Raw genomic sequence first — 13,508 nt, 5'->3', positions numbered from 1 at the left:
CAGTCTGAAAGTGAGATGCGTGTCACAATCCCATAGTCGCCTTTGATAGGACTTAACTGTCCAGGGGTCCTTTACCTTTTTTATATTAAAAAGATAGACCAATGATATACAGCAGCATTCGGTGTTCCTGTCATCACTGCGAGGCACATCTAAAGAGCTTGCAGCTTTTGAGTTCAGGAAAAAGGACAATGTCACATGGGGGAACATGGTAAAAGAGTGCAAGAATGGATTAAAGGGGGAATTTTCCAACGCCACTCATTCACACATTGCTAGGACTTGGGGTGATCCAGCTGAGTTGATTTGGGGTAGGTTTGGAACTGGCAAAAGGAAGTATGTTTCCTCTCACTCTACACAATTGGTTTGTGTAACTGATTAGCTCAATATGTGAGAGTAGCCACTAGTTCAAATGCTTTAAAAAATACATTTATGGATGTTCGCTACAGCGAAACAGAATCTCTCTGGTTTAGAGGCAGTGCTTTCTGAATACTGGAGGAAGAGGAGGCATTTTGCACAAGCTTACTGCACTCGTTCCCATCAGGATGAACCAATGGTAGGGGGTGTTAACTAGGATGTATTGAAACCAGCCCACTTCAAGCTATGGCCTTGGCTCATTTCAGCAAATCCAATATAAGGCTAACCACAGTTCTTGGCTTAAAGAGGGCAAAGAACTGTGGTTAGTGGAAAAATGCACATAAGTGTTGAGCAGGGGGGCATACAAGCCAGAGGCTCATGTATGCAATGCTAAACTGTAGGGCCTTTTCAGTCATAGCCCCACATCTATGGGGTGTCTGCCCTCAAGAAGAAGGTGTGGCCTAGTTGCAGGTGAATTGAAAATGAAGTCAAAATGCATTATTATTTCAATCCATTTTTTTCATTGTTGCATCTTGGTTACATTTTAATTGTTTTAAGGAGTGTAATGTGGATTTATATTGCCATGTACACAACCTTGTGAGAGCAACTGCCCTGAAAACTGAATATATATGTGTGTGTGTGTGTGTGTACAGTGGTACCTCGGGTTACATATACTTCAGGTTACATACGCTTCAGGTTACAGACTCCGCTAACCTAGAAATAGTACCTCGGGTTAAGAACTTTGCTTCAGGATGAGAACAGAAATTGTGCAGAGGCGCGGCAGCAGCAGGAGGCCCCATTAGCTAAAGTGGTGCTTCAGGTTAAGAATGGACCTCCAGAACGAATTAAGTTCGTAACCAGAGGTACCACTGTACATGTATATGCATGCATGGAGAGGTGGAAACATTTGCAGTGTGTGTGCTGTCCCTTGTGGGGAAAATTTCGTGTGTGAACTGTTTCTCTTTGCCACACCCCAAATAGTGTGTTTGTCAGCCTGAGCCTGATTTATATAACTCACCTCTTTCCTTTTGCATTCTTCAATAATTCAAAAGCAAAGCTAGGAACATTTTGGTACAAGCCTTTTACCCTTTCCTTAATTCATCTGCACTTGGGTGAAGCAGACCTTTCAGGAAGCAGACAAGAATGGCGATGGCTTGCTGAATATTGAAGAGATTCACCAGTTGATGCATAAACTCAACGTCAGCCTGCCCCGGAGGAAAGTAAGACAAATGTTTCAGGTGAGCATCTTTCCTTGCCCTCCCGGGAGCTTAAGTGTTAGTCTCGTGAAAGGTGAGAATCCCGAGGGTATCGACGAAGATTAATGGGCCGGCTGTGGGATGCCATTAATTGAAGAGACGAGGGGGACGAGCTAATCATTGTGGCCATGTCAGCATCTGGCTCTTGCTGGACTGTTGACATCTGGCATCAGGCCTCTCTCAAGGAATTATAACATTTAATTAATTGCAGGCTGCAGGCTGAAATCTGCTTTGTGTTGAGGCCAGTGATTGATCGCTCTTAGACCCAGTTGCTTTGAGTGTCCTCTGTATTTAGCTGCACTATTGTGCTGTGAGTTTCCTTGAACACAGCAGTGCTATTTCCCTTCTCATTCTGCACCCATAACTTAACAGCTCCCTAGTATTAGAACCACTGCAGTGTAGCGTTTACTGTTGGACTTTGGGAGGTCTACATTCCAATCCCCCCTTAACTAAGAATCTCACCTGGCCCAGTTACTCTTTATCTCTCAGTCTAAGCTACCTCCCAGGGTTGTTTTGAGGATACAACTGCATGGGATATGGGTGGCGTTGTGGTCTAAACCACTGAGCCTCTTCGGCTTGCCAATCAGAAGGTCAGCGGTTCAAATCCCCATGACAGGGTGAGCTCCCATTGCCCTGTCCCAGCTCCTGCCAACCTAGCAGTTCAAAAGCACACCAGTGCAAGTAGATAAATAGGTACCACTGTGGTGGGAAGGTAAACAGCGTTTCTGTGTGCTCTAGCACTCATCACAGTCCTTCATGCGCCAGTAGCGGTTTAGTTATTCTGGCCACATAATCCGGAAAGCTGTCTGTGGACAAACGCCTGCTCCTCGGCCTGAAGCAAGATGAGTGCCGCACTCTCTAGTCACCTTTGACTGGACTTAACCATTCAGGGGTCCTTTATCTTTTACCTTTTCACAACAAGGAGAAGAACCATGTATCTCCTTAAGTGGGGCACAAATGTAAGGATGTGCAAACAAGTGAATACTAACTTTAATGGGATTCAACAGCATTTGTTAAATATGTTTTGAAACTCCCACTGTGTGTTGAGGTGGCTGCTCTTTCTCAGGAGCAGGGGAGATAGGCAAGGGAAGTGGGTTTTGAAAGTTTTGCAGGCAGATTGACCAAAGGTTCTGTGATTGTGAATCACATTCCCTTTATCCCTTTGTGTGGCTGTGGCGGGGCATCCTGCAGCCCTCCAGCAGGTGTGGAAGGCCATGCTGCCTTTATAGCATCCACTCATTAGGTTTTTTTAAACAGTCTTAGAGTCTTACAAGGAGGTTGGCTCCTCCAGAGAGCTGGGTCATGGCTGGGCCAAGACTGGCAGGGGTATAGCTGTCCTGGTGGCAGCAGCACCATCCTCCTTTTACTCTGAGGATGTTCAAAGAACGTGTGAACAAATTCTTTGTTTGCTTGCCCTGTGTCTTTCTCAGGTAAAGGAGCTCAACAGCTGCTGCCTTGCCCACACCCAAACGCTTCTCACTCTTTAATTTGATGTGTAGGGGAAATCTGTAATGATGGTGGATTTGGACTGTGATTTTGCTCTTGGGTCTTTATTTCCTGCAAGAAAATAAAGCTGTTGGTTGTCTTGTCGGTTGTGCTGTTTGTCTTCAGATAAACTCAAATGCGCAAGCACCAGTTCATGCCTAGGCAGTGGCGTAGCGTGGGTTGTCAGCACCCGGGGCAAGGCAAGTAATTTGCGCCCCCTAACCCGTGGATTTTAGTAGGGGCAGAGAGCTGCTAGTGCGAGCGCGCCCCCCCCAGATGTTGCGCCCGGTGCGGCCGGCCCCCCCTGCACCCCCCACGCTACGCCACTGTGCCTAGGGGCTTCAATTGTTTGGGACAAGTGCTCCATTGCATGGAACCCGTACATGTGATCAGATGCTTGCATGTTTGAACTCCTCCGCAGAAAGCTGTGCCCTTCTCATGGTTGTTACACCTGGAAGGTGGGAGCAGCACGAAAAGTGTGCCTGCTCTGCCCCCACTCCATCAACATTACATATATGCCCTACACATGAGTATTATTTGAACGGGGCTAATAATGAGGAACCCTTTTTCCACGCTGCCTTCTGGAATGGCTTTCAGCCAGCTGCCTGAAACTTAGCAGGGAAAGCCAAACTTCCTTCATTGAAAGCTTGTTACTCCGGGGATTTAACTACACAAAAGAAGAGTGTACTTTGGAAGAACTACTGTGAAATGTTTTGTAAATCCCAAGCAAATCCTCTTAAGCAGATGCTGAAAGTTGTTGGTTTTTTTGAAAAATAAAAAAGCCATAATAGCATGTAGTAGGTTATGCACCTTTCTTCCCTCAGGACAGACTCAAAAATAGCAATCAAAAGTAGAGTTAGTGTTTTGATATTTCTCCCCCTGAGTCCTCTGTTGTTGTAGGCTTTTAATGTTCTTGAATAGTATTTTGGCAGCAGAAATGAAACAATTTGAGGCCGTGGAATTCCACTCACCCCACCCCCCAGCCTCCCGCAACTAGGTTTAAAATTCAGAGGCAGCACTGTGCTGATTTTCATTCACATTTAAGCCTCATATTTAAGGCTGCTATACATTTTCTTGGGTATGAGTCCCATTCAACTCAGTGGAGCTGGAGATCAATGTATTTGAAGAAATTACCTTTGTTAAATTATTTTGTTTTGTTATGTTTCTGTCCTACATTTCCTTTCAAGAAGCTCAAGGTCGTGTCAGCGGTTTCCCCCTTTTCTCTGCACAACAGCTCTGTGAGGGCAGCTAGGCTTGAGAGATAGTGACTGGCCCAATATCACCCAGTGAGCTTTGTGGCTAATTTGGAGTTTGAACCTGGGTCTCCTTCCAAATAGTCCAATGCTCTAATCACTGTACCATGCTGAATCTTTTGTGTGGGATTTAGCAGTGGACATTTTGAATGCTGATCAGTGTCGCTTTCGTAGTTATCTCCCGCTTGGACTACTGCAATGTGGTTTACATGGGGCTACCTTTGAAGGTGACCTGGAAACTACAACTAATCCAGAATGCAGAAGCTAGACTGGTGACTGGGAGCGGCCGCTGAGACCATATAACACCAGTCCTAAAGGACCTACATTGGCTCCCAAGTACGTTTCCGAGCACAATTCAAAGTGTTGCTGCTGACCTTCAAAGCCCTAAATGGCCTCGGCCCAGTATACCTGAAGGAGTGTCTCCACCCCCATCATCCAGCCCGGACACTGAGGTCTAGCACTGAGGGCCTTCTGGCGGTTCCCTCACTGTGAGAAGGCAAGTTACAGGGAACCAGGCAGAGGGACTTCTCAGTAGTGGCACCCGCCCTGTGGAATGCCCTCCCACCAGATGTCAAAGAGGAAAACAACTATCTGACATTTAGAAGACATCTGAAGGCAGCTCTGTTTAGGGAAGTTTTTAATGTTTAATCTACTATTTACACACTATGTACAGACAAAAGCATAATGGTGTCCGTTCTCTCCAGCTCCGAGAAAACAGGCACAAGTAAAAGTGAAAGTACATTACAAAGTACATACAGCGGAAGAGATAAGACTGTCTTCCGTTTCCCACACTCTTCTCAAACAGGCATGTGATTTGCATCAATCACAAATGCAGCATCGGAGGAGTGAAATTGCTAACATTATCATGTTTTTAATATTCTGTTGGGAGCCACCCAGAGTGGCTGGGGAAACCCAGCCAGATGGGTGGGGTATAAATAATAAATTATAAATTATTACTACTATAAATCATAAATTATTACTACTACTATACTACTATTATATTTGAATGCAGTCAATTCTATCCCATTTTCCGGGAGACTGGGATTCCTTCCAGTTCAGCCTTTAATCCTTTTTTTTATCTCCTTCACTTGTCTGTCACTGTGTCTGTCACAGCCCATTTTCTGCTACCTTGGCCTCCCTTCTGGCTCTGGCTCTGGACCCTACTTCTGGCATCTCTCCCAACTTGTGACTCACATATTTGTCCTCCACTGCTGCCTAGCTCTGGTGACTCAGGCTGCTGCTATGTAAACACTGCATGCATTTAGGTTGACACATGCAGCAGAGGCATTTGAATGTCCCTCCTGGCTTGGTGTGCTGTTGGCATATGGAACAGCTGCTGAATGACAACCACAGGAATGGCTGGGATTTGGGATTGGTTGATGCCTTGGGCTGGTTTGCCCACCACACCAAACCATAGCCAGTTCCAAACCATGGTTTAACCATGAATGACACAACCAAGCCTTAGTACAGCATTTCGCTTGAAACAAGTCACAAACTGTAAGTCAGGAGGTTATTTCTGGATTACTACTCGTAGTTTATTTGGAAAAGAAGAAGAAGCAAACCATGACTGAGGTTTTGCAACATAACAAACATGCCATGGCTTGTTTGTGCCACAATGTGGGAAAGTGTGATTAAATTCATGATTAAACCATTGTTTAAAAAGAAACTATGGTATGGCATGGCATGTGAAGTGATTCATTGGCTCATTGTGGATCTACACACAGGGAAAAAAATGATATCAATAAGTCAGAATTGAAGTTATCGCAAAAGAAAAAAACGCTATGGGAAAACGCTTAGAAATTTATTTTGCTCTCTGGCACCATCTGGTGTTGCATGTTTAGAACACATTCAAAATGCTGTTTCTTGACTAATGTAGCTGAGTCCTCAGACAAGACCCCTAGGTTTGTTATAGTTTTGTCTGATGTGTGAATTTCAAGCCACGCTTATGGTCATTTTATGCATTCAGAGGCTGCTGTAGCACAAAGAAAGGTATGAAATGGAGTGCCAATAGGGTGGAAAACAAAAGCAAATAAGCAGCTCTAAGTATGGTTTGCCTGTGGTGTGTTTGGAAGCTCAAACTGTGGTTTGGAATTCTAAATGATGGTTATACAATGGATGGAGAAACTTTTCCCCTCCAGATTTTGTCAGACTCCAGGTTCCATGTCCAACCAGTGTGGCCAATGGTCAGGCTTGATGGGAGTTGTATAGCAACATCTGGAGGGCCCCAGGTCTAAATTAAGTCTGAATTGAGTCACATGGGAATTCACAATTACCTTTTCCTACTATGAACAGCCTGCCATGCTACCCAGCATACATAATTGGTTATGCTTGTTCCTCAGGAGGCCGACACCGATGAGAACCAGGGAACCTTGACCTTTGAAGAGTTTTCTGTGTTTTACAAGATGATGTCATTAAGGCGCGACCTCTACTTACTGCTTTTGAGCTACAGCGACAAGAAAGACCACCTCACTGTCGAGGAATTTGCTCAGTTTCTGAAAGTGGAACAAAAGGTAGGAAAACCAAGAAAGAAATGTAGATTCCGTCTTTCCGTTCACGCATATCAAAATGTCTTCTGCTTCTGTGTCAATGTCTAGCCTCAAAGGCTTTTGAGATGGAGAAAGTGAAGTCAGCCGTATAAGGAAGAAATAAGTTTCATTCATTTGTCTTGAAAATATTTACCAATTATTCTCCCTTGTATTTGGACCCCTTGACAAATATTGATATTGACAGTCTATAAATTGTTTATTGGTTCTATATGTTCTTTATTGTCCTGCTTTTGTTAAATGATGCCTTGGGAATCTTGTGCTCTATACATTTGTTAAATAAATGGGCGTAAGTGCCCTTTTCTGAATCTTGAGCAATTAAATGTCCTCTAGCAGGCAAAAGCATGAGCTGCCAGGTAAGGATTTGCAATTCCTACCTGTTAGCAAATTTAGTTTAGCAGAGTGATAGAGTCCCCTGTGCTGGAAAAATAACTTTTGCACCAAACATATTTCTATAGCACAGAGGAAGGTATACCGTATTTTTCCGTGTATAACATGACCCGGTGTATAAGACAACCCCTATTTTGGGGAGCCCTCAACAATTGTTGAGTTTCTTTTGTAAGTTCGCTGAGCTGTTGAGCAGCTTTTCGACAATCCCCTGCTCTGGCCGACGGAACTGGTGCCGTAATACACCACATGCTGGCACTCACCAAATATGGGTGAGCGGGTAAGCAGCCCCCTCCCCGACATTAACCTGGCTCCATGGCACCAGCCCTCGCCTACTTAGCATATTAACCCATGGATAAGACGACCCTCAATTTATCACACACACAAAAAAAAAATCAGAAAAAGAGGTTGTCTTATACATGGAAAAATATGGTACTTTTAAAAGGCTGGGACTTTTGAGGGATCCAGTAAGGCAGACTGTGGACTTCATCAATATGTTTGTGGGCCACGAGCAGTAGACTCTGCCCACACCTGCTGTAAATAATTGGTTTTTTGTTTCACTGCTGCTCCTGGCTTCTGCTTGTCATCTGTTGTTCATTACCAATACATTTGTCAGCTGTCAGGCGCCCAGCCTCTCTGCCCTCTCCCCATCGCAATTCCGTAGGTGCTTTTGGAGTGAACTCATGCAAGGCAGTCGTATTGTTTCCATTACTTCACCTTGGATCAGTGGCTTTGAGAAACACCTGCCATCCATTCAAAGGACCGTGCGCATTGTCAGCATTATGACCTCCCTTCTGGAGACAAGGAGGGGTTCCAGTGGGATGGGCAGCTCACTGAGCCTTGACCTGCTGCCAATGAGTAACAGAAGATGTGTGAGAAACACGGAGGCGAGGGTAATGAGAAGGCTGCTGCTCACTGACCAGTTGACGTTAGTCCAGTACAGAGCTGTGCAGCCAGGGTGCACAGACTCCATTTTAGGCATTTATTTTTTGCCCAAGCCCTGGGGCCAGCCATGCAGTGCCACCATAGCCTTTTGGCTTGAGGGCAGGGAAAACATATTGCACCATCTCCAGAGGAGGAAATAAATTAAAACACGTTGCAGAGTTTCCAAAAAATGGACCAGAGGAAATTAATACAGTGGTACCTCGGGTTACAGACGCTTTAGGTTACGTGTTTCGGGTTGCGCACTGCGCCGAACCCAGAAGTACCGGAAGGGTTACTTCTGAATTTCGGCGCATGCGCAGATGCGCCGCTGCAGGTTGCGAACGTTGCGTGTTGCGAATGTGCCTTCTGCACGGATCACGTTGGCAACCCGAGGTTCATCTGTATTTCATCCAGCAGAGCTTTACTGCTACTGAAGGCAAACGAGCATAACGGCCACAAATCCAATACGTTCAGGATTGGCACAGTCCATAAAAATCCAGTTGCAGCACTTACAATAGAACTTACAATGCTTATAATAAGTCTAAACCTTAAGACTACCTCGGGTTAAGTACTTAATTCGTTCCCAAGGTCCGTTCTTAACCTGAAACTGTTCTTAACCTGAAGCACCACTTTAGCTAATGGGGCCTCCTGCTGCTGCTGCGCCACCGGAGCACGATTTCTGTTCTCATCCTGAAGCAAAGTTCTTAACCCGAGGTACTATTTCTGTGTTAGCGGAGTCTGTAACCTGAAGCGTATGTAACCTGAAGCATATGTAACCCGAGGTACCACTGTATAGCATACAGAACAGAATACTGAACAAAGAGACAGAAGGAGAAAGTGAGTGAAACCCAGGCTCCTTCTGGCCCTACTATTTTGACCTTGACAAAAAGATAACATAACCAGTTTAAACCAGCTTCCCAGAAGGAATAATCCAAACAAGAACTCTTTGCCTGTTTCCTTCACATAGAAAGAAAACTTTCCAGAACACTCTTGAATTAATCAGAATGGGAACAATCTCTACACATCAGATCAATACTTTCTGTACTAAGAAATGCAAACTGACAAAACAGTCTATTTTGCAGTATATAGTTGTTGCCTATTTCATAGGATCATAGTTGGAAGGGACCTTGAGGATCATCTAGTCCAACCCCCTGCAATTCAGGAATATGTAGCTGTCCCATACGGGGAGTGAACCTGCCACCTTCACATTATCAGCATCATGCTCTAACTAGCTGAGTTATCCAGGTTTGCTGCCATGAAGCAGCATTAATAAGTAAGGGAGAACCCTGCTGGATCAGATCCAAGGCCCATCTAGTCCAACATCCTTCCCTGATTCCCTCTCTGATTAAAAACAAGTAATATGTATATTTATTTTGTTTGCAAGTATCCTGTGGAACTTTCACCACCCTAGGAGTTGGGTTGGTTCATGATAAAATCATTATCACACTTTTCCTTCAAGGAGTTCAAGGTGGTGTACATGGCTCCTCTTTTTCGCCCTTTTCTCCTCATAAAAACCCTGTGAGGTAGGTTAACTGAGAGAGTTAGTGATTGCTCCAAGGTCACCCAATGAGCTTAATGGCTGAGTGGGGATTTGAACCTTTGGTCTCTAAGGTCTCCATCCAACACTAACCAATATTACAGAATATGGACGGACTCTTTTTTATCACCCATACTTATCACGGTATAATATTTCTAGAACACTTTATTTGATGATCACAGCACCGTATAAAAGAATACATAAATTACTTCCTAAAGAGGAAAACATCTTAAGCCAGCCTCCCCCAGCCTGGTGCCTTCTTGATGCTTTGGCCTAGAAAACTCATCAGCTTCAACCAGCAAACCCAAGGACTGTGATAATGGCAGGAAAAGCTGGAATAATAATAATAATAATAATAATAATAATAATAATAATAATATGTACCCCACCCATCTGACTGGGTTGCCCCAGCCACTTTGGGCGTATATAAAAACATAATAAAACATTAAAGCTTAAAATGCTTCCCTTTGCAGGGCTGCCTTCCTAAATGTTATATAATGGAAAGCTTTCCCTTCCATTTTTGTTTAATTTTTGTTTAACCACAGTTTGTCCTTTTGTATAAACAAACAAACAAACAAACAAACAAACAAACAAACTGTGATTAAATTTAACTCTGGTTTGTTTGAAACAAGCTAACTTTAAATTGCCACATTTTGAATCCTGTGATGAATGCAGAAATGCCCAGGGCACTGTCTGGTCCTATTTTTGTTGGATGACCGTCACTTTTTAAGACCCAGGGATGTTTACATGGTACTTAGTCAAATCTAACTAGGCCTCGGTCCAGTATACCTAAAGGAGCATCTCCACCCCCATCATTCTACCCGGACACTGAGGTCCAGTGCTGAGGGCCTTTTGGCAGTTCCCTCGCTGCGAGAAGCCAAGTTACAGGAAACCAGGCAGAGGGCCTTCTCGGTAGTGGCACCCGCCCTGTGGAATGCCCTCCCAACAGATGTCAAAGAGAAAAACAACTACCAGACTTTTAGAAGACATCTGAAGGCAGCCCTGTTTAGGGAAGCTTTTAATGTTTGATGCATTACTGTATTTTAATATTTTGTTGGAAGCCGCCCAGAGTGGCTGGGGAAACCCAGTGAGATGGGCGGGGTATAAATATTAAATTATTACAGAATTACTACAAGAGAGAAATTCATTCTCCAACCCTGCAGTGTGTCTCCATGGTTGTGGATTGCCCTCCCAGCACCAAATTTGATGTCTCTTCAGCACAAGACAAAAACCACTCATTGTTACAAAACTCCCCATCCCTTTTCATTATACTTTGCATTGCTTTAACTCTGAGAATTTCTTTTTGCTACTTTGTCTTCTGCCTTACTTTTTGTGTCTGTGCAGTGTTTTGTTTTTCCACTTTTTGCTTTAAAATGATTTGCTTTGTTTTTATAGTTGTGTTTTTGCTGCATCCTAATTGCTTTTTATTATAACTCTGATGGATTTGTTCTGTGTTGTATGCTGCCTAGCTACTGTTAAAAGGCAGTTTATGCACTGAATGAATGAATGAATGAATGAATGTGGCGGCTGGTTGGATTCCCAGATTTAGATTATTTTCCTTCTAGTCTTCCCTGCTTAACCTTGCTGTACTTCATACCTATTCCCTCTGCACAGATTAAGAAACTCTGAAGTCCCTAGTTCCTTACATCTTGGACCAAATACTGCTTTTTTCTGGGGGATAATTTTACTCCTGCAGGTCTCACATTCTGATCACCATATGGATTAAACCAAGATAATTCAGATTAGCTTCAGCACCTGAGAAATGCTGAGCTTATTATTTAACTATGTCTGTAGTGTATATATATGTAATGCTCTGGAAACCAATAGGCTTTGACATCCATACTAATCTCATGAGCTGAACTGTAAGTGATAAGTACAGCTTGACTTCGCTGGGAGAATTGAATCTGTAGAAATGACTAGATATTGAAAACGTTGGGTTCTGATCCAGCTACACTGCAGTGCTGTTGAGCCCCATTGATTTCCATGGGAAGTGTTATACTCCTCTTTCCACAGAAATCAGTAGAATTTAAATATACTTCATTTTGACTAAATTTTGCTGAGTCCTTGTAAGATTTTCAATTTATTAAATTAGCACCCGCACCCTCTTAATTGCAGTAATTGGGATGCGGGTGGCGCTGTGGGTTAAACCAACAGAAGGTTGGCAGTTCAAATCCTCGCGACAGGGTGAGCTCCCATTGCTCGGTCCCTGCTCCTGCCCACCTAGCAGTTCAAAAGCACGTCAAAGTAGATAAATAGGTACCGCTCTGGCGGGAAGGTAAACGGCGTTTCCGTGCACTGCTCTGGTTCGCCAGAAGCTGCTTCGTAATGCTGCCACATGACCCAGAAGCTGTACCAATAAAGCGAGATGAGCGCCGCAACCCCAGAGTCGGTCACGACTGGACCTAATGGTCAGGGGTTCCTTTACCTTTACCTTTAATTGCAGTATTCATATGTATTAAAAATATAGTCCGCCCCCCAAGGTCTGAGGGACAGTGGACCGGCCCCTGCTGAATAGGTTTGCTGACCCCTGTATTAAATGATGTGATGCACCATTTTATTATATTATGAACCTGAATCATGTGTTGCTAGGTACTTGAATTTAGAACCACTGTGCCCAATTAAAGTAAATTATGGAGTCCTGATCCATTACTTCACCGTTGACCTCAGTACACTGCTGTTGCATACCAAATGGCAGAAAGCATATTCCCCACTACTGAAAAACTGTAGCTGTTCCCCACTCATCAAGGATTACAATGCATGACATTAAGGGGCAGATCTGAAAATTAGCAGCTCTTATCATAGATCAAGCTGATCTTGAATTCTGACAAGACAGGCACTGTGTGTTGTGTGGTTCCTGTGTCTGATAAGTTGGCCAATTGCCTGCCCTGGATAGGGATTGCACTCTCCCGAGTTGATCACATACTGCTTGACCACAGTAGTTTAGACCAGGGGTCAGCGACCTTTTTCAGCTGTGGGCCAGTCCACTGTCCCTCAGACCATGTGGGGGGCTGGACTATATTTTGGAGGGGGGGGAATGAACAAATTCCTATTCCCCACAAATAAGCCAGAGATGCATTTTAAATAAAAGCACACATTCTACTCATGTCAAAACACCATGCAGGCCCCACAAATAACCCAGAGATGCATTTTAAATAAAAGGACATATTCTACTCATGTAAAAACACGCTGATTCCCAGACTATCCGCAGGCCGGATTAAGAAGGCAGTTAGGCCGCATCCGGCCCCCGAGCCTTAGGTTGCCTACCCGTGGTTTAGACACTGTTGACTTGAGATTGGATTCCTTCCCTTGTAGTTACTGCAGAATGCTGAAGCACATTTATTGACAGGAGTGAAAAGGCTTGTTCGTATCTCAGTTGATTAAGCCAGAATATTGCTGTCCAAGTTGTTCCATAAACACACACCTTATGGAGTCATTTGTACCCCGCCCCCTTTATTGTTTTTGCTGAGAAAAAGGATGCAAATTTGACAAACAAATACCTAAACCACAAAGTTAAAACAGTTCATCAAAGTTTGGGCACAGAATTGGAGAAGATGGTGTCTTTGAGAAACTATTGCTTAAAAAACCACTAATCTTAGAGTCTTAAAAAAGAAGAAACTCCACTCTATCCTTTAATATAGGATATTTTTACTACATATCTCCTGGGCAATCTGATTTTGAAATGTTAATTATCTTTTTCATTGATATGCTATGTGTACAAATATGCTAATACAAGTATGAATAGTAACCATTCTAGAGGGTATTTCTAGGGAAT

The 13,508-nt window shown here is 43.8% G+C and overlaps 1 protein-coding gene across 24 annotated transcripts in view; it reads left to right on the top strand.

Annotated features, from left to right (window-relative positions):
* The window catches only part of PLCH1 (phospholipase C eta 1), a 150,413-nt gene that overhangs the window by 78,698 nt on the left and 58,207 nt on the right, over positions 1-13,508 (top strand). For 23 of the 24 annotated variants that reach the window (XM_083739075.1, XM_083739070.1, XM_083739061.1 and 20 more), the window contains 2 exons: positions 1,460-1,589; positions 6,685-6,855. In XM_083739075.1, coding sequence (XP_083595201.1) covers positions 1,460-1,589; positions 6,685-6,855 — 301 coding nt within the window. Of the gene's footprint in view, positions 1-1,459; positions 3,258-3,428; positions 6,856-13,508 lie in introns of all 24 variants that reach the window. The other variant, XM_083739069.1, reaches the window with a different exon arrangement.

The sequence above is a fragment of the Podarcis gaigeae genome, assembly GCF_964106915.1.
Source record: "Podarcis gaigeae genome assembly, chromosome: 5".
In the NCBI taxonomy this organism is placed as follows: Eukaryota; Metazoa; Chordata; class Lepidosauria; order Squamata; family Lacertidae; genus Podarcis; species Podarcis gaigeae.
The sequence above is the reverse complement of the archived record's forward strand: the minus strand, read 5'-3'. Positions and strand labels throughout refer to the sequence as shown.